This window comes from Phaethon aethereus (genome assembly GCF_964289735.1).
Source record: "Phaethon aethereus genome assembly, chromosome: 6".
In the NCBI taxonomy this organism is placed as follows: Eukaryota; Metazoa; Chordata; class Aves; order Phaethontiformes; family Phaethontidae; genus Phaethon; species Phaethon aethereus.
This window is the reverse complement of record NC_138580.1, coordinates 5,078,493-5,098,490: the sequence shown is the minus strand read 5'-3', so window position 1 is coordinate 5,098,490 and position 19,998 is coordinate 5,078,493. Positions and strand designations below refer to the sequence as shown.

The 19,998-nt window shown below is 37.8% G+C and overlaps 1 protein-coding gene across 1 annotated transcript in view; it reads left to right on the top strand.

The window, feature by feature from the left end:
- Positions 1-19,998, top strand: part of ARHGAP15 (Rho GTPase activating protein 15) — a gene marked incomplete at its 3' end in the record, with an annotated part of 312,226 nt that overhangs the window by 188,172 nt on the left and 104,056 nt on the right. The window contains exon 10 of the mRNA XM_082001330.1: positions 19,200-19,277. Within this exon, the coding sequence (XP_081857456.1) occupies positions 19,200-19,277 (78 nt within the window). The remainder of the gene's footprint in view (positions 1-19,199; positions 19,278-19,998) is intronic.

Here is a 19,998-nt window from a genome sequence, read left to right as displayed (position 1 = left end):
GACATTTAATACATTTTTTTTTTTATCAAGCTCAGTTTTTTTCTTCATTCTTCCTGTTTTATTTATTCATCCATAATTTTTGATTAACAGCTTGTCCCCAGTATTTAGCTATACAGACCTGTGCCACTGAAGCCAATAGTAACTATGCAAAGAGCGTTGTACCCTTGGTACCTAATGCAATGTTTCCTAAATAGGAAACAGCTCCCACATATATGATGTGATCCAGTGAGGATAAGAGAATAATTCTGTACCGTGCAATGATCACATTGAAGAAATACAGTGGCTACTCAAACATTTCTAGTGTTTCTTCACTTTCTGCTTTCTCAGGGACTTGGAGGGAAAGTTTTTGATGGAACAGTGTATTCCCTGTTTTTTCTGTGGAGGCTTTTACTTTGCCATCAACATCTACTTTTGGATGAACCTCAGGCCTTTCTGAGGCTATCGGTTGGCCTGCCTTTTTCAATCTGTATTCCACGCTCTTTCTTCTCCCCAGAAAGTCTCTGATAGGCAACCCCAACCCTGAGCTGAGCAGTGCAGCAAGGAAAGCCTGGGACAATCCTCCCAGTGTACTATAATTCACATGCTGTGCGCTCCTGCCAAGGGTGGGGCCCATTGCAAGATTTTTGGTGTTTCTAGGCCAGATATTATTTCCAGCCATTTCTTGAGTCTCCTATTTATTTTGTTATCCATGACCCTTTAAAAGTCCTGGCTGGTTTTTTATATAATTTTTTTTTAAATATGTGAAAGGCATGAGTAGAACGCATGAAAAAAATAAAAATACCAGTCTGCATTGTACCTAAACAAAATGCCATCCAGTACTTCTCATAGTAGAGCTTTATCGTGTGAAAACAGTCCGATACTAACCTCTTTTCCGGGGATGATAATTTGTCTGTGTGTCTAATGACAGAGTAAATGAACACCCCGAGCAGTCAGTATCCGAAACCTGTTGAGAGTATCCAGTATAGTTTAGGTTTTGTAAAGAAATACAGTACTAATGCTCCAGGGAAATATAATTTAACTTTCATCTCTCTTTTGAAATGTCCTTCATTTTCTCCCTCCATTCCCAAATCCAAGTTAGTGTTCTCAAATCAGCCTAAATGACTTGAAAAATGGCACTGCAGGCAGCAAGGCTGATGATTACAGGTACCATTCTAAACTGGACATTGCAGACATTGTTTTCTGTTGCTTTTCTTGGAGCACAGGATGCTCTGACAGGAATGATACACAAAATTACATATTTGATTCAATGCCTAAAAGCCACCCTGGGATCCATAACCTTGCTTAAAGATTTAAGAAAGACCTTTAGTCCACTTCTGAGAAGGTTCTTAGCTTAGAAAACTTTATCTTTCAACTTTACTTCTTAGCAGCTGTTATGTTTTTTTGCTGTCGTTTGTTTGACAGGATCCAGTTATAGGTTCCGATGTCTGTTTAAAGAAACAGGGAGGTTGTTGGCTTTAAAATTCCCTTACTGCTTGTGTGTTCAACATTTTCCCAGGCTTTTCTACATAGTTTGCCAAGTAAAGGGACTGACCTTTTGTAGCAAACACTTTTTCATTTCTAAATGCTCACTTTGATTTTTGTCCCATTTTATGCTCATTCCAAACTGTTTACAACCCACTAAAAATGACTGTGAATTATATGTTTGTGTAATGGATTCCTTTTGTGGTTGGAGTGGAATGTTTACTTTGAACAATTAGTTATCTTTGGGCAGATTATAGTGACCTGAAAAAAGAATGGCTAAAATTATTATAGTACCTTAACTATTTCCTTTTGTTATCTTCTCTGTTTGTTCAATGTATTATTTACTGGGTTTCGTTGCTCTGAGCCCCAGTGAACAAATCATCTGAAGTAAGAGCAGTGACAAAAGGTCCCTGTGCAGAGTAGGGCTCTTGGTTTGGGGGACTGCTCTGCTGGGGTAGGACCGGGTACGCTAGGGAGACTTCGGAAGTGACCGTTAGGCTGGGTGTGCAGTTTTAAGAAGACATGGTTTTGAAGGACGTTTTAAGCCTTTGCTCTCTGAAAATCAGGTTTCTTAAAGGTATCCAAAGTTTGACACCCCAAAGGACCTAAAACCAAGACTCAATTTGGCTTTAATGCCCATAGCTGTGATTTGATTATGCATAACGTCATTGCAGAAATACACACAGAGTCTCATACCGCAGAATATTCAGTGTTTAAGGAAGAAAATGTCTTTATGGGCAAAGATAAAGTACCTTATGTGATGTAGTAAAGAAATACAGTCATCCTGATGAAGAGAAATGAAGATAAAAATGGTATTTTAAACTACCTCACCTCCCAAATGCCATGCTGTCCTGTGACAGAAGGTTGTGTCCCTTTCATCAGTTTTATCTCTTAATCTAAAAGCTAAAGTGCAGCTAAAAGCACTTTAAAACCTATTTAGGAAAAAAAAAAGGAAAAAGAAAGTGATATTTCATTACCTTCTAAATCATATACTGCTTAAAAGGTAGTCAGTATTCTGGTAGTAGGTTTACACAAAGGAGAGTTTGCTTATTTTAAGGAGTTAAGCAAAGAGGGAATGAGTTTTAAAAATACATTGTATTGTGAATATATTTACCTAGCTAGGAAAAAATGAGTTTTTAAAACAATTTAATGCTATCTCATTTTCTAATGGAAGAAAACACTGCAGCAGAATAGGAAAAAAAAATCCCGCACACCTCCTAAAGCTGGTGACTCCCGTGCTGGGATCACTAACTTTGGCGGGGCGTAGTTAGTAGGTTATAGGAGCCCAGCGAAGATGGCAGAAGACATGAGGCCCGTGCAGCCAAGATATGTATTAACAACCACTGGTTACAACCTCTAGCAGCTTGCGCGTCTCTACATGCGTTGTAATCCTCCATATTATTAGATTTTTGTTCAGCAACTTGCTCCGCCAGGGCGTATTTAGCTTAAGCGGTATTTTTTACGTATTTAGTTCCCAAGAATGCTTTAGTCCCTTTCCCGAGGACCTGAAGAAGGCAGTTGGAAAGTACAGGGTAGTTTTGCCGGTGTGCTCACCACCGTCCTGGAGCATCCATTAAACGCAGTGTTCCTGGGCTACTTCCCAGCACGAGTAGACCAAACCCGTCAGCCGGTGGCATAAAGGATTTGTTCTGGCAAGGTTTCCTTGAGAAGAAGGGAAACCCCAGGAGACCAACCTATCCTCTGCACAGGGCAGTTTTATGTTTCTGTCTGAGTGCAAGATTATTCTCCAACAGCACTTGGCCCCTGAATAACCACTGAAATGTATTTTACTTGTGTTTTCTCTTTATTGTATCTTTTAGCATATTTCTATCCTCAGAGCAAGAAACTGTTCCTGAATAGCAGTTTGTTTCCTACAAGCTCATTCACTGATTTTCAGTACTTATTCTCCTCTGGAAAGGTATTTTCCAAACTTTTTTTTTTCCCTCCTCCCAGGCCTACACATGCTTCCTTGCTTACTGTGATATAATTTTACATACTGTTTCCAGTGGCTTTAGAATTCAGTACCCTGAAAGTACAGAGATCATATTGCTCCACCAAATGATCTGAGCTCCCAGTTCTGCTAATTTTGTACTGTTCATTCTTTCCCACTTTGGGATAATCTATTATGCTTGGATCCAGGCACGCACTAAAAGCTAATACTTCCATGAAGAATGTGAGATTTGTACTGTTTAGCTTGTGATGAGATTCCTGAAGTCTTTTATGATTCTATCTTGTTCCAAGGAGGCTTCTGCTCCCAACTTTTATATGCACTGAATTTAAAAAAAAAAAAAAAAAAACGGAAACAAAACAAGCTGATAGGAAAAAAAATTACACACACACACAAATATCCAGCAGTTCAGCAGATAAAGCCTTTTTCCAGGGAATTCTAGTGGGCTGAAGAAAACTGTTTCTGAGGGCATTGAACTATGTTTACTTTAAAGGGGCCAAGAAGCATAAACTTAAACATACAAATGAATGCGATATAAAACAACAAAGTTCTGAGAAAAGTCTTTGCAAGTTTGTGACTGAGTTTTGGGCTTTTTTTTTTTTTTTTTTAATTCTTCTTTTGAGTAGAAATGAAGAGCGGTTGAATTTAGTGCAAACATATTGGCAAGCTTTCCTCAACCATTTCTGTCTTCAGGCTCAGGCAATCCCGCTATAGCCACCTTTCTTAGAGTAAGAGCCAGTTAATAGTGTTGTGCAAGGTCCAAGTCAGAATTGGCTCTGAAGGGTATTCACTCTGGGGCCTCTGTGTCTGCTAGAAAGCCACATTCTCAGTTAGAAAAAATATCAAGAAGTGTCAACAGGAAACATCACGGAAGGGCATACAAGACAAATTAGAGAAAAGGAGACAACAGCAGGGAAAAAAAGAAAAAAAGAAAGGAAAAAAGCCCCACAATGACAATGCACAAAAGAGAAAATAAATATATATTTTTAAAAATTGAAAGCAGAGATGGTAAGTCAGCTAGAAGAAGAAAAAGCCATAAAAAAGGCAGGCATTTGAACCAGTTGCCATCTTTGTCATAGTTACCTGATACCTGTTTCATTGATTAATCTGTTCCAGAGAAATGTATCCATGTCTGTGAAAAAAATGGGGATTTGTATTTTAAACCTTGCCAGTAACAACAAGCAGACACTCAGTGTGCACCAGAGTAACATTTACAATGCCTGGGCCAAATTCATGCCTTGTGTAATTTTATTGCTTTTACTGGAATTACACCAGAGATGAGTTTGGCCTTTTGCCTTTTTCTAGCATTGTATAATATATCTATTAGTGAACATGTAGAAGGAAACAGGGCATTTTGTCTTCAGAATTTTCCATAAAATCTTTTTCAATAGGCTTAATAAATAAAATAAACCACTTAACCTGTGAAATAAAAAAGAATCAAACAACATTTCTTTGATATTAAAATAATGTTAATATACTTTGTAAATCAAGTAGTTGACATTTGTACATGCTGAAACGAAAAGTCTAGAGAAATTTAAAGCCAGCTGACTGTCTCTGGTGCTTACTCTGTGCCAAAGAGAAAATGAAGGTCCTGACATACCCCCTGGTCAGAGTCAGGGAAGCTCACACATGAGGGTATCCACCTCCTAGGCATGAAAAAGATAAAAAGATAGACACAAAAATCCTCTCTTTTCTTCCTGAATACACCGAGGATGCGAGGCACTATGCCCTAGTCCAGTATACATGCCATCACAGACGAGGAGCTGGCAGTATTTCCACTGCAAACCCCATTTAGTCAGACTTTGCAGTTCAGCCATTAATAGAACACTTTGGGCTAACACTTGACAAAATGAGTCTTGGCCTAGAGGAGGTGTTCACACACACACACCAAAAAAAAAGTTAAGTCCATTAAGTTCCTTTAGGGGAAAATAAAGAGGTAGTTGTAGTTTCAGATTCTTTCAACATCTTTCTTGCTTAAAAATGAAGTTATGGTTTTTAAATAAAATTATGAAGGCATAATTCCACATTGTAGACTAATTGCTTTTCCTGTGGAAAAAAAATAAGTTACTACAACTACACTATATTTTTTTCAAAAAAGTTTTACAGCAACCGAAGAAAACACATTAAAAAAAGTTTTGCTGTCTGTATGCAACACTGTGGGGTCAGTTTGAAAAACGCCGTCTCCTTTTTTCTGACTGCAATTCAAGAGAGCAAATAACTGCAGTTGTAGTTTATTACTTCAATTATTTGCTGTAGCAGCTAGTGTTACATCAGTGTTTTAACCATATAATATAGCAGTCTAAGGGGATTGATACCTAAGTGAGAGAAATTGTACCAACAGAAAGCTTCAGGAGCAAGGCGGAGGGCAAACTAAGAGGGCAGCTTAAAAAGGAGGCTTTTGTTAAGGTTTTCCCTCCTTTAAGAGAAGATTTTTTAGCTCAGTTTACTCCCCTGAACTTATGAAACGGATATTGTTAGCAATCTAGTAACTGAATTGTCCCTAAATTGGCTGCTGCATGATAAACCCCCAAGGAATTAACAAGTCTTTTAAAGATCTCCCGTCGTATATTCGCTTAGCAGATTGTTTTATTATAGTCGGGATCCTCACGGATCATGGATCTAATTATATAGCAAACCAACCTCTTTTTGTCTTCACGCAGACAAACAATGCTCCCTGGTTTGGGAGGAATGACATATATGTAAATGAGAGCAAAATGTGGCCATTTTGTTTCATAACACAACAGAACCGTATCGCTCGGATCCCGAGCAGCCCCAGCCAGCCCGATCCAGCTCTCCCTGCACGATTCCTTCACGCACCTATTTTTTTGGTGTCAGAAATGATGCATTTCAAATAACTGAAATTCTTGGGAAGCAGACATTGCTATTAGATACTGGTTTCTCATGTTTATTCGACTTCGTAACGGATAGAGGTTTTTGCATTCTATCATTCCTGCTTTACTGATACCAGCCCCTGCCCACCAAAACAGACGGAGACTTCCCTTTAAGGACCTGAATAGATCTATTTTGTGGTCTGTGGTTGCTTCTTACAGCTAAGGAAATGTTTCAGTGTTTTGTTGGATGGGGGCCTTAGGCTTTATGTATTTGGATCAGAACTGTAAATATCCAGGTTTTCTCTCAGGATTTTAAAACAAAGAACAAGAACTTGTTAAGTTGCCCAGATTATGGGCTATTTACAGGTAATAGTGAGGCTCTTAAAATCACGATGGACCCCTCCAAACCAAGGGTCAGGTGATGGGTCTTCTCTGAGGTGTGTTCACCCAGAAACTAAGAAAGTCCTCAAAAGACAGAAAGAGGTTATTCCACGCTTCTTCCCCTCATCTTCCCAGGAAAAATTTCCCCCCATATTTCAAACCATATGTTGAGATTTGTCAGTCCTGAACTGACAGTGTGTTACGTGACACAACTCACCAAAGTAGCTGCCACCAAATGGCTTTCCTGTGCCAGCAGTAACCACACAATGGTGCTGGAGGTACCACAACTTTTTGTTTATTTAGAAATGAAATAATTTTAATGAGTGTATGGTATCAGTTAGCAAGTGTTGAGTTCTTTATGGTGATACTGCTCATGTTGACTTAAATGGAAAACGGATCAGCTCAGAAATCTTTAATAAGAAAAGTTTCTTAGCGTACTTGTAGTGATGCCCTGTGGAGCCACTAGAACTAAAAATCTGTCAGCATACTTGGTAGAAACTTTGTTTCATGGTTCTCTAACTCATATGATTGAGATTAAAGTGAACAAAATCTTGGCACATAGTTTGGCAGTCAAGAAGCATTCCTCTGTTTGTGTGTAGATGCGTGTGTGTGAGACAGAGACAGAGAGAGGGGGAAATTTAGCAGCCACTCGTTTGGTGTTAAATTATCAGGTGTTACATATTTTTAATAAACTTTAGTAGAAAGATAAGATACATCCTCTTCTAAAGAACGCTGCTTTCACTTAGCCTATAAACTTAACTTTGAACAAGCTGAGCATCCTCTCTAACCACTGAAAACACAATTACTCAAATTCTCAAAAACTGTAAGCCAGACTTAAATCGAAACAGGAAGGTGGAAGATGCTGGAAGGGGGCTCTTTAGGCAATCAGGTTTTCCTGCTTTACCACTAAAACAGAGGAGCTCACTTTATTTAATGTCCTGATCTATGACCTGCAAGACTATCCCCACAGCGGTGGCTACTCTCTGGTCATAAATAGCACTGATCCAGTGACAGAGCTTTTTTCACAGGAGCCCTTCTACCATCACTGAGCAAAGACACAATCTCTTTTGATACTTTGCAAACAGTCACGATATATAGATGTTTGAAAAGTATCTGAATGTGCACACTAGAAATTGTTTACAATGATTTCTTTTATTACCTCTATTTCAGTTGCATTTTTGTATTCTGATGTGTTATACATTTAAAAAAACAAAGAACACAAAGAGCAGAGCATACAGTAAGAGTTTGTGTTAGAAACTTTGCAACTGTCTTGTAAATGTCATTAATAATTACTGGCATTTTCACCAAAGAAGGAAATTAGATACGGAAAACACTGTATGCCAACTTTGCCTTTCCAAGCCTTCAGAAATACCAGAGGGTCTGTGTGAACCCTAGTAAAAGCAATGAGATTGGATTTCTACCTTTCTTACATCATTCCATGTCTCAGTCAGCATTAAGATACAAAGACAATGATTCAAATCAAAATTCTTCCTGTAGCCTCAAATTTTAAAATAATTATCTTGCATGAAAATACCAGATGATACTCATATTTATACATTTACCTCACCCAAAATTCAGCTAACAAATATCCAGTGCATTTTATTGCCAGCAACTAGTTTTTTTCTCATGAGCAATCAGTATTTTTCTGTATTTCTTGCATGTCTCTGTTGTATTTCAGTTATATTACGTGTATTTCATTGTGATTTTTTTTTTCATATTTCAAAGTAGAAAGCAATTTGTTCCACTCCAGACTATACTTAAGCAACCTTTTTTCAGGGGTTCCTGTGCAATTCATACACAAGTTATGTGCTATTTTAATGTAGTATACCATGGAACGCATGTCAAAAAATAAAATGAAAACTACAGAGTTGCTTCTGCCAAAAGTAATGAAGTATGTGCTACTCTCTTGAGTTTTGGTACTTGTCACTCTTTGTAACCCAGTTCAGGATTTTTATGGTTTCTGTAGATAGCTTGACTACATTTTTTGCTGAATGTTGCTTTGGTGATGGTTCAGATTTTGCCCAAATTAAATGGAGAAAGAAAAAAAGCTTTTAAGTTACCTGAACCTGTTTGGGGACAGTAAATGTAGTGGAAATGATAGGAAAAATAATATATATAACTGCAGAGTCCTGCAGCTAAGATGGCAAAATAAATGGAAAATAACAATAGGTTTGTGTCATATTGAAAGTAATGTTTCCATTTTTTCACCTAGTGCTGCTTAATGTCACTGTTTCATAACACTAAATATGACTTTTGTTAAAAAAGGAAAATGTTGCTCACTTTAATTAGACTAGAGGTTTATCACACAAAAGAAGGTGTAAGAGCATTCAGTGGAATCCCACGATTTTAATCATTATTGTGTCTTTAAATGTACACTGGGAAAGATATTATTAAAGTAGAAGTTATCTACGTATATACATATACACACACCTTTGTATTATCGCATTTATATGTTAGACAGATATGCAATGCTAAGAATTCAGTAAGTTGGTGTTAGATAGCCAATGCATACTTATCTTCCAGTAGAGCCTTTGAGTTTTCCACACAGGCACGGACTGTAACACCCGAAGGTGTCTGATAGTGTGCCTTAGACTAAACAATCTGATTTTTACATGTTTTCTCCCACTGAAAGATAAAAAGCAAATACAACGATAGATGCCTACAATACGATATGAATAAACAAAGACCGTTACCAACTACACGCGAGAGCCGAACTCCATTTTTAGCGCACGGTTCTGCACATTCCCTCTGTTAGAAATCCAGAACTTAACTGATCTAATTTTTAACCATAAGAAACAGATCCAGCCTTCCGAGTTATGCAACGAAACAAGTACTATCAAGTGCCTCACTGATATTTCTTTAACCGTTGTTGAACTATGGCAGTTAAACTCTGTGTCCGCGTCCCAGCAATGCACACCAGCTGTAGAAAGTGCCCACAGATGGTTAGGTAGGACCCGTTCCTGAAGACAAGACAGATAAGCTTGAGACATCTAAGCTTGAACAGAGCATAGCTTTATGCTGTCAGGTAAAAAATGGATCTGTTATATAGAAGAGTATTGGGCCTCTCTGGACTCAACTATCTCTAAAAAGCCAAGGAATGGTGGAAGAAGCAGCCCTGTGACTTTCAGTTTCCAGCCTAAATATCCCTATTCCACCCTAAATTTCCTGTCCCGGTCACTGTCATTAAAAAAATATAAATCTCTCTGCCAAGCAAAGGCACTACAGTCCAGAAAATGCAAACTCCTTACCCATTTTGGCTGATGATTATGTGTGCCCAAACGCACAGTTCTTCCGCTTCCAACCGCTAAAAGTCCAATAAGCAGCAGTACTAGTCAGGATGGGGAGGTGACATTACTGAGGTCTAATTTAATCTCTCACTATTGTGAAAGACGGGAAAAGATTTGTCCCTACTGTGCACTAAATTCTCTTTAAAATCAGCATTGGGAGTAGGGGATGTTTGGAGGATTGTATCTGTCCCTTAGCTTTTAACCACAGTTCCTACTGGTGTCAGTGGACCTAACTGCAAGTCCTACACAGTCCTAAGAGGAGAGTTAGACCCCCCAAAGTGCAATTTCCCTTAGCGTTCTGATGTTGCTCAAAAAACATAGGCATGATGGTGGTGATGATGGATCCCCAAATGAAGCACAGTTTAACCAAAGTGGGAGGATTTAGCAAAATGCATAAATTTCTTGTATGCTACTGTCTGTAACAGGCAGATCTTCAGCCAGTTTAGTGAGCATAAGTTACAGCTGGCTTTTGCTGGAATAGTTTATGCTCCTGACCCTCCTCAGTTGTATAGCCAATAGGGAGTTGTCAGGCTACATGTGTTTTTAAACTTCTTTCAGCTAAATCAGAAATCCAAAAGCAAAATACAGCTCTCAGCAGTATCATGTGGAGTTGTGACACTCCCTGGAGGGCTCAGGGTCCATAAACCAATGAATGGATTACAATGAGGCATAAATGTAGTATTTTCATCCATGACAGATATAATCTTGAGCCTGTATTTTTCATGTTACTTAACTCTTTCAGAACGCAATGTGTGACAGAAAACCTCTTACAATGCACATTGCAGTAAATATCAGTCAAGTATGCTTTATTGCTGAGCTCTACATGTTTCCAGAAGTTAACAGGCACAGCTGGGATATAAGAAACGGCAATGTTGTATATATTTCTTGAACATACAGAATACCTTGGCTCTCTTCTCCCCCACCCACCACACCACATCCCCAGCTGTTCTGATCATGTCACACAGCGGATGAGTTTTTCCATCGTTAGCTTCTCCTAAAATGACAACCTTTATTCAGGCCTTTCATTCTCCCCAAAATAAACTGCATTATCCACAGTGTCGTCACATTCAAATTAAGACTATCACAGCTTATATTGCGCGGCCCGGACTAATAGACATGGTAACTGGTGGAAGGTGGTAAGCAGCCTGTTGGTAGCTGTAGCTAGCAGAAAATACCCAGTGCCACTAAGAATTGGAAGCTGCTCATCTCTGGGGACATGAAGCTGGTTATATCCCAAGAGAGTAACTTGTGAAGGACCAGTCAGCTTCTTACGATTCCTGATACTCCAGAAAGACCTTTTGGTTAAGCAAGGAAAAATATATATATATTTTTGATAAAGCAGCAGAGAACCCTAGAAATCCTATTTTATTTCAGGCAAGGTATGCATTGGTCAGAACGGACCTACTGACCCGTACGTGGGAAGCGGTAACTGCGGCAAATGCGAGCAAATAGGAGTGGTGAAGGAGGTATTAAAAGAGAAAACAAACAAGCAAACAAAAAAGAAAAAAAAATCACAAAATTAAATACTAATGTGTTACAGAGAGAGAATGGCTATTTCCAAACATTTGGTAATTTCAGATATTATACTGTGGTGGATAAAATAAGACGATGTTATTTCCTTTTCATCTGCCATTCTTTTTGAACGAGTGAGCTGATGGCTGTATCTGAGGTCTGTATTTGGTAGGGGTTTTTCCCCTTTAGCATAAACCTTGTTGATTTAAAAAGTGAACAAAGATGAATCAGGTGGTAAATGTATTCATGTAATCATTTTCATTAATAAGCTGTTATAAATAATAGAGGGAAGGTTTTAAGTGTATAATTTTCTGTAGCACAATTGAGATTTTTCCACATCTTCAGCAGTAAGTTAATTAGAATCACCTGCATTTTCTTGGGCGGACACCAAATGGATTGCAAACAAAAACAGATTAAAATAGCTGTAGCTCATGGCATACAGATGACAAGATTCACAAAGAGGACAATCAGGCAATGAAAACCTCCTCTTTTTCAAACATTTTTAAAGGAAATTCAGCTCTTGTGAGTTGCTGTAAAAAGACGTTTGTAAGTGTTTCGCTGAAAGACTAGAATGGCTTTGTTTCTGATCCCATGATGAGTGAAAGAAATGTTTAAGAAAGATCACTTTACAGAGAGATTCAGACTGAAATGTGATGACTGTGATTCAAGCCAAGCCAAAAATTACAGCTCAGAATTAAAGGGGATGGACGTGGCTTGGGAATCCATTTTCCCACATTCCTGAATCTCAATCATCCCAGCCAATGTTTAAAAGAAAATACAGTGGAAAGCAATGAGGTCACTTTGTTTAGCTGCAAGAAGTGGAACTATCAGGATGGCAAAAGTATATATTGGAGGTAACGGCAAAATTACAGTCAACACGCTGCGTGCTCGATGGTTTCATTCAAGACAAATAGCTTCAAAGCTTAGTTTTGTTTCTTCTTACAAGGGAGCCTTCTGAGTAAGTCTTGTTGTTCCTGGGGCTTTTAAACCATAAACTTCTTGAATGTCAAAGACAGTGCAACACAATAGAGAAGAACACGAAGCAAGCTTGATTTAGGCATTAAACAGCAGCCCTGCATAGCAGTGAACTGTGTGCTAGTTTAAATTGCACTTGCTTTGTACTGTCGCTACCCTTATTTATTTGTATATAAATATCTAAGTGGAAATTCTACCATCAAGTGATATGAAACAGAATAAAGTATATCATCCATCATATTCACTTGTTACTTATTCTTAGTATGTAATGTTCGTATGCAGTGTTGTAATTGCTTCCATTAAACAGTTTCTACAGGGTCTTGAAAACAGTAAGTTCTTAGTCAAGCTTTTCTCCTTTCATTGCATCTTGAAGTTATTACTGCAAGGAAAAATGAGATTCTCTTTTTATGTAGGAATGCCCCTCATCTTCCTGATATTATTGCAGTCAAACATAGAATTATTATTGTTAGCTAATTTCCTAAAGAGATTCACCGAACCTCATGTCAGACACCTCCTATAGAGTCATTTCTTAGCGTGTTAAGAACTAGCACCATTTCTCCTCTCCCTTCTCTCCCCCACTATCTCTGCCTTTACTAAATTCTGATGCAGTGTGGATTTCTACTAATAATAGAATAAAGAAAATCTTGTTCATGCCACCTTGAATTCGGGCTTGTCTGTCACAGGTCCTGCAGCTGGGCAGTGCTGGTCATGAGTCCCGAACCTGTAAATATGTGAAAAGTACCGGTTGAGAGGACATCGCTCCACCCTCTCTTTAATACAAAGCAAGGAAGCATATATTTTGCATTTTGTTTTATTTGCTTCTGTATCAAATACCGTGCTCTACTGGAGATCCTATTTGTAGCGCACAAAGAGGCGCAATCTTTTCCCTTCTTCTCTTTGATATTCCTCATTCTATAATTCAAAGGATCACATTAGTCCTCTTTGCTACAGCACTGAACTGAGAGATCATGTTCATCTAATTATTTAAAATAACCCTCAAGTCCTTTGTAACCTACATCCAGAGTACTGGGTATACCCTGTGTTTCTCTGTATGAAAACTTATTTTAACCGGACTGTGACCATTTAAAGTGGCAGTTCAGACCTTCTGTAACTTTACTTGTCCTCATCATTATTTAATATCTCCCTGATCTTTGTGTCATCTGCCTACTTTGCCAACAGAGATTTTTTTTTCTTTTCATTGTCCATACCTCTGATAAAGGTATTAGATGGTACTGGACTGAGTGCTCCACTCTTGAGAGTTCTGCCAGTTACGACCTTGTTAACTGATATCTCCCATTAACTACCACATTTTGAGGTCTGTCGTTGAGCCAGTTTTTAATCCATGTAATATATGCCCTGTTAATTCCATAAAATGCAAGTGCTTTAATCAAAATGTCATGTGGTACTAAGTCAAAAGCCTCATGGAAAGCCAAACATACTATTTCAACACCACTGCCTTTATCAGCCAGACCTGTCAAAAAACCAATCTTGTCAAAAAACCAATCCTATCAAAAAATGCAACAAGTTTGCTAGACAAGGCCCTGATTGCCATGAAACTATGCTGCTTGGGATTAATTATATTTTGCTATGAATTATTTGTTCATAGAGTCTTAAATTAATTATTTAAGTAGACTGTCTGGGACTGAGGTCAGTCTAGCAAGTCTCCAAGTGCATCCCTCTTACTCCTTTTACAATATCAGAATAACTCTTCTGCCACTGTTTCCAGCCTTAGTCTTTCCAAGTGTTTCTCCGTATTTTATTTGTAAATGAGATAGGTGTACATCATGAGCACCAATAAGTGACAACTGATTTTTTTTACAAGAGTGGTTATCTCTTTGCCTTCAGATTGACTTCTGATTATCACCCACTGTTCCGTCTCTTCCTTGTCTGTCTGGTAGAACTATCTAACATGACATTTGTATGGCACTCACTTCCATGGTAGCTGAATACCTTCTCTGGACTAGGGATGGGACCTGTTTTCATATCAGATGTTAGCTGGGATGTTGTGTTCAGCCTCATGAATGCAATCCTTTGATGGGAGGAGCACAAGAAGTGGGTAGTTCTGTCAATCAAAGCAGAAGTTTTGTTCCAGCAGAGTGGAGCAAATCCCAGTGTCAGTCTCCAGCCCCACTCCCGGAGCGTTGGGACACGCCTAACCCCACCCAACGCCACGCCAAAAAGCAGGATAGAGATGCCAGCAACACTGAAAACCATGCTGAGTTCAGATAGTCTTAGGTTCAAAAGGAGCTGGTGCTCGTTTCAACCCAAGCTGATCAAGCCGCATACCAGGTTTGCTGGTTCAAGTACCTTCAGCTCACACCACCTCTGCACCGCACTTCATTTTACATCCATGTGTCCCTTGTTTGCTCTTAATGCCTCTATGTTTTTTTCTCTCTGTGGTGTGACTCAAATTTGTTTCGTTGTTCTCATTGTTTTCACCCCTGATTTCCATGGCATCAGACAAAAACGTTTTTTTTTTTGCTCCCATATTCACCTGAAACCCTGGGTACCTTTTGCAACCCTATCCAGACACAGTACATTTAATGTCAAATTTTAATATGTCAGATTTATTCTTTGCGACTCTTCACGATTTTCCTTTTACTGTCATACAAATATTGATCTTTTTTGTGAAACTTTATTTTTGTTGCATGTTGTTTTGTGTGTGGTGTTTTTCTCATCAGACACATTATCTTGACATCGGTGGTTTTGCTGCATTCATGCATTTCTGGTTCTTTAAATGACTTCATGTCTCACTTCTGTGCCCTTAGTAAATTTTTTAAAAATTGTTTATAAATCAGATATTTTTGGTAAGATGCATACGAAAACAGGAGGAAAGAATTATAGTTTTAGGGAGAACATACCCTGATAATGACCTCTTAAATATTTGTAAAGATAGCCCTGGGCATCTGAGCCCACAAAATAGTTTATAATACAACAGCCTGATTACATAATGATACTTCAGTTTTAAAACGTATGATCTTTCTGTTTATGGGAAGGCATAATAGGCTTCTTTGAAATACAATATTTTTGCCCTGAACATAACTGATTTTAAATGAAAGGACTAACTAAAGAATGCCTTTCTTCAAGTTTGTACTTCACTTTGTTGTTGAATCCAGCACGATGGTTTCTTTTACAAAACTCCTACCAGGCCTGGGGACCACACCTATTTCAGGATATATTAATGGTGAAAGTTTCATGGATTGCTATGCAGGAAGTTACCTAGTACCGTTTAAAATGTTATGTTTTAAATTCTAATTATTGTTAAAAAACAGAGAGAGAAGTTTCTGTATACCACACCCCCTGCACATAGAGAATTTCCTTTTATATTCAGTTTGAAGATATTGTCAAATATAAATTAAGCTTAGGCAGAATGCAGTGTGATTTGGGAAAGGGATTTGTTCTATACAAAAGAAAAGAATTAATGAGAACGTTTCATTCAAGTCAGTTCATAAAGCATCAGGACTACCTCAACCAATATCAAAATCTAATATTTTAAAACATATGTTTGGATAAATATACTACCTAAGCTCTCATTTTCCCCTTTCTTTTTAATATTTCTCTGCAATACCTGGTTCCAGCTCAGACTGCTACTGGTTATTTCCATTTTGACTAGAAGTAGGAGTGGGAGAAATGCCCTTAAACAAGTGTTCTTCTAAGATCTCCTGTGCAGTTATGCAGAGTGCATATGATGTTCATTATTGTTTGTGTATCTCAACTAAACCTGAGTTCAGCTACCTTTTATCTTTCTCAGCAGGAGTACTTGTATATATTTTTAAATTAAAATAGTTAAATTGTTCCTATAGTTTGGCAGCTAAGCTGATGCATTCTTGAGAAAGTCTCTTTCCTACATTTCTAATACCATTACAAAATTTAGGGTGGAAATAGTGATGTTGCTATCATGTTTTTAACTGTCATTTCTAATTGTGGGTCTATCCTGTTCTCAGGTTCCTCATTAAAACAAACAGAAGCAAAGTTGGAGATCGGGATATAAAGCAAATAAAATACTTGTTCTCCTCTAGGGCAAAATCCAGCAATTCTTCCCTGAAAAACCCCACTCCAAAACGCAAGGTCACCCTATAGTGAACAACAGTTGGACTTTATTACAATGACATTTTTTTCTGAAACGTTCTTTACCACTATACTTAAACGCCAGCACCAGATAGGAAACTCTGCAAAGCTTTTGTTTCAACTTGTTCCTTAAGTATTTATAGCCTGCCATGAAGAAACACTGACAGCAGTACAGTAATGTTTTTATTCTTGATAGAGGTGCCCTTAAAAGTGAATTTGCTTTGAAAATTGTTCATAGACTCAGGATATTAGAACTATAAAGACATCTTGCTCTCTCTTTTTCTCTCTCTTTCTCTTTTGCGCCTAATTGGATTTCCAAAATAAGTTGTTAACAATCCAGCTAAGATAATGTGGTCATGAAAAGGATGTCCAAATCCACCAATTTGCATTGGTTTGGTTTGGCTTAACTTTCAAAGTTGTTGGAGCAGAAAGTTGATGGCACGTGAACACTATAATTGCCTTGATATTCTTGGATTTTTTTTTTTTCTCTCTGCCATATTGTATAGTGTCCAAATGAAATGATAATCAGACCTCATTTCTGGAACAAAGTAAATTTATAACAAGAATAATGCACTTGTATACTCCAGATCATTTTGCAACATGTAATATCCTCCCATTTACAACGTAGTTTGTCATTTTCACTCGATCTGGATAATTTATGTAGGTTCCAAGTTGATACTATTAATGTGACACATTGCTATGTCAGGCAGAGTGACATTCTCTCGTTTCCACATATCCAAAAAGGTTAAGAACCAAGTTGAGTTAGATCCAAGCAAAAGTTAACATTCTGTTTTGGGGCTTGTTTGTTTGTTTGTTTTATTTTTCCTCTTTACTTTCTGGTTTAGACTTCAATTTACATGATGTAATTCTCAATCCCTTACCACAAGAGTCCCACATTCCTATGCTGGGAATTATTCTTGCTCTCTCACTCTCCCCTTACTAAAACAGAATGAGACTCTTCAGATTTAGGATAGAATTGCATTACTTAAACATTTTAGTAATTTCCATTTGCTCATATGTTATATATCCAGTAGATGGATAACTTCCAAGTGTTCTTGATTACCAAATCCTTTTTGATTTCTCTTAAACCTTTTCTTTATCCCTCTCTAACCAAAGGGGATCTTCCTGAAATGAATCATCACCCTCCGTATTATATTGCAGGACACCCACAGGTGCAAGGTAGAAAATTGACTAATAAAAGACATAGATAAGCAGTGTATAATACAGAATTATTATTCATTTTAGAAATAGATTATTTAATGTAAACCAAATCAGGATGTTCCTAGCAGAATAGACATAAAATAAAAACTGTATTTTATAAAGAGCGAAAACTAACATGCAAACAAACAAAAGACATTATTTGGTTTCAGTCTGCATGAAAAGGAAAAGTACATCTTTTAAAATGTTTCAAGATCAGTGAGGAATAGCTGCAAGCAGTCGAGTCCACTGGCTATGGCACGCATTGGTCAAGGCACGATGCAAGTATTGTTGAAATATGGACTTGAACCTCGACTCTTTCCTACTTAAGTGTTATTACAACTGGGCTTCAGGGCTTTTAGACTTGTTTTCACTCTTTCCCATAATTTCAGTTTTTCCTTTTTCCCCCACCCCAAATGAGAAAAAAAAAAAATCTCCCTAAATACATTGTCAGGAAATATTTTGTGAAAATTTTTGGCTTTGACAAATTAGCATTTTCCAAGAGAAAGGCTTTTTTCAGAAATTGCCTGCCAAAAGTTAATTAAAACTTGTGTTCCAAGTGGTGAGTAGCCTTAAAACAACCTGTTTTGTGTAGATTCTCTTAGCTTCTTATGTACTCGCAAGTTTTAAATGTGAAATGACAATGTACAGTTTAGTGTTTTCAATTTTTAAGCATGCAGATTTGGTCATTGTTGCACAATAGCTAATTCTCCTGAGAAAGGAGAGCAGTTCCCATGTGCTTTGAAATGCTACAGCTATGCAACCGGGGCTGGAAGTGCTATTTTAAACAGTCATATCAGCAGAGCTTGCTGTAGGAGATAATATGTCACAAAAGGGAGTATGACATCTAGTTTCACCTAGAAGATAAACCTTGAGTAGATACGGAGGGAGAAGCAAGACTGTCAGGTTGTCCTTGAAAAGAATGGCCTATATTAATGAAGAAATGTACTCCAGGGCATATGCTATTTGGGATATTTAATTTAATCTTCAAACTTGTCTGATCTGCTATGAAGAATATAGTAAAGAAACGTTAGTTGTGCGTAGTCTCACTCATGTCATGATTTCAGAGTGGGCATCTGGCAGCTTTATTTTCAGAAAGGTCACAGCCTCAGAAATTCACGTCTGAAAAACCCAGGCCCCAGCCTGAGAAGTTTCCCCAGCACTATTAATATAAACACCCCACATTTAAGCAGGGCTGGCGTAGCACGGTGCGTATCCCAAACAGCCCTTCCCTACGAGCACTAATCCACTCTCCCTTTCCCGTCACACTCAAACACCCTTGCGGAACCGTATTCTGCTGACAGAATTACAAGATAATTATAGTTAGGTGTTTTGTATTCACTTAAGTTAATCTACCACGTTTATTTTTCATTGTTGTTTTAATCAGGCAGGAGGCACTTCAGTTGTCAGGTGGATTATTTTTCAGTCGTTCACTACACTGCTCTTCTTCATACTTGTTAGGGCACTTCTGGCTTCCTGACAGATGTACAAAGAAAAATACTTATATGATCAAAAATGAAATATGTGTTTCTCTTTCAGGTCTAGATGTTGATGGAATATACAGAGTTAGCGGCAATCTGGCAACAATACAGAAGTTACGATTTGTTGTCAATCAGGGTAAGTGATTCCTCCACCCTGGTAATGTTTTGTTTAGTACTTAACTGTCTCAGATGACAGTATTTCAGAATCTGCTATACATTAGTGGCATAGAATGATGAGCCGTGTTTTGGAAAAGGGAGGAAAGGGAAGGTAGAAAGATATTGCACAGAGGGAAATGTCAGCGAAGAGAGAGGAAAAACAGCAGAGTAAGCAGAGGAAAATAGTAGTTAAACAAGAGATGAGAAACAAACAACAACAAAAAAAAGAAGAAAGGAGGAAATGGATACATGAAATAAGGTGGCAAAAAACAAAGAATATGTAGAAACCAAAGAATCAAAGTGATGGAAAAAAAGATTAAAAAGAAAAATAGCAGATTGTTTGGATGTTGAAAGTTACACTAAACCAAAAGTAGAACAGGGAACCAAAGGAAACCAGCGAAAGAGAAAAAGGTGCTGAAAAGAAATGAAAAGGAAATACTAAAAGTAGCGTACTGGCTGTGTCAAAGTCAGTGGAAGATTTACCACTGATTTCAAAAAGGCAAAGATTTGAACCCAGGAAACGAGAAGAGGAAAGGTGAATCTTTTGGGGACTTGAGAATCAGAATTAGAACCAACCATCCTGTTACAGTTTTATTTACTGAACATATTTCCACAAATACAAAATAACATTTTTCACAGATGTAACATAAATCAATCTAACATTGACTAATAGGCACTGTTACAGGTGTGGAAGCCGATAT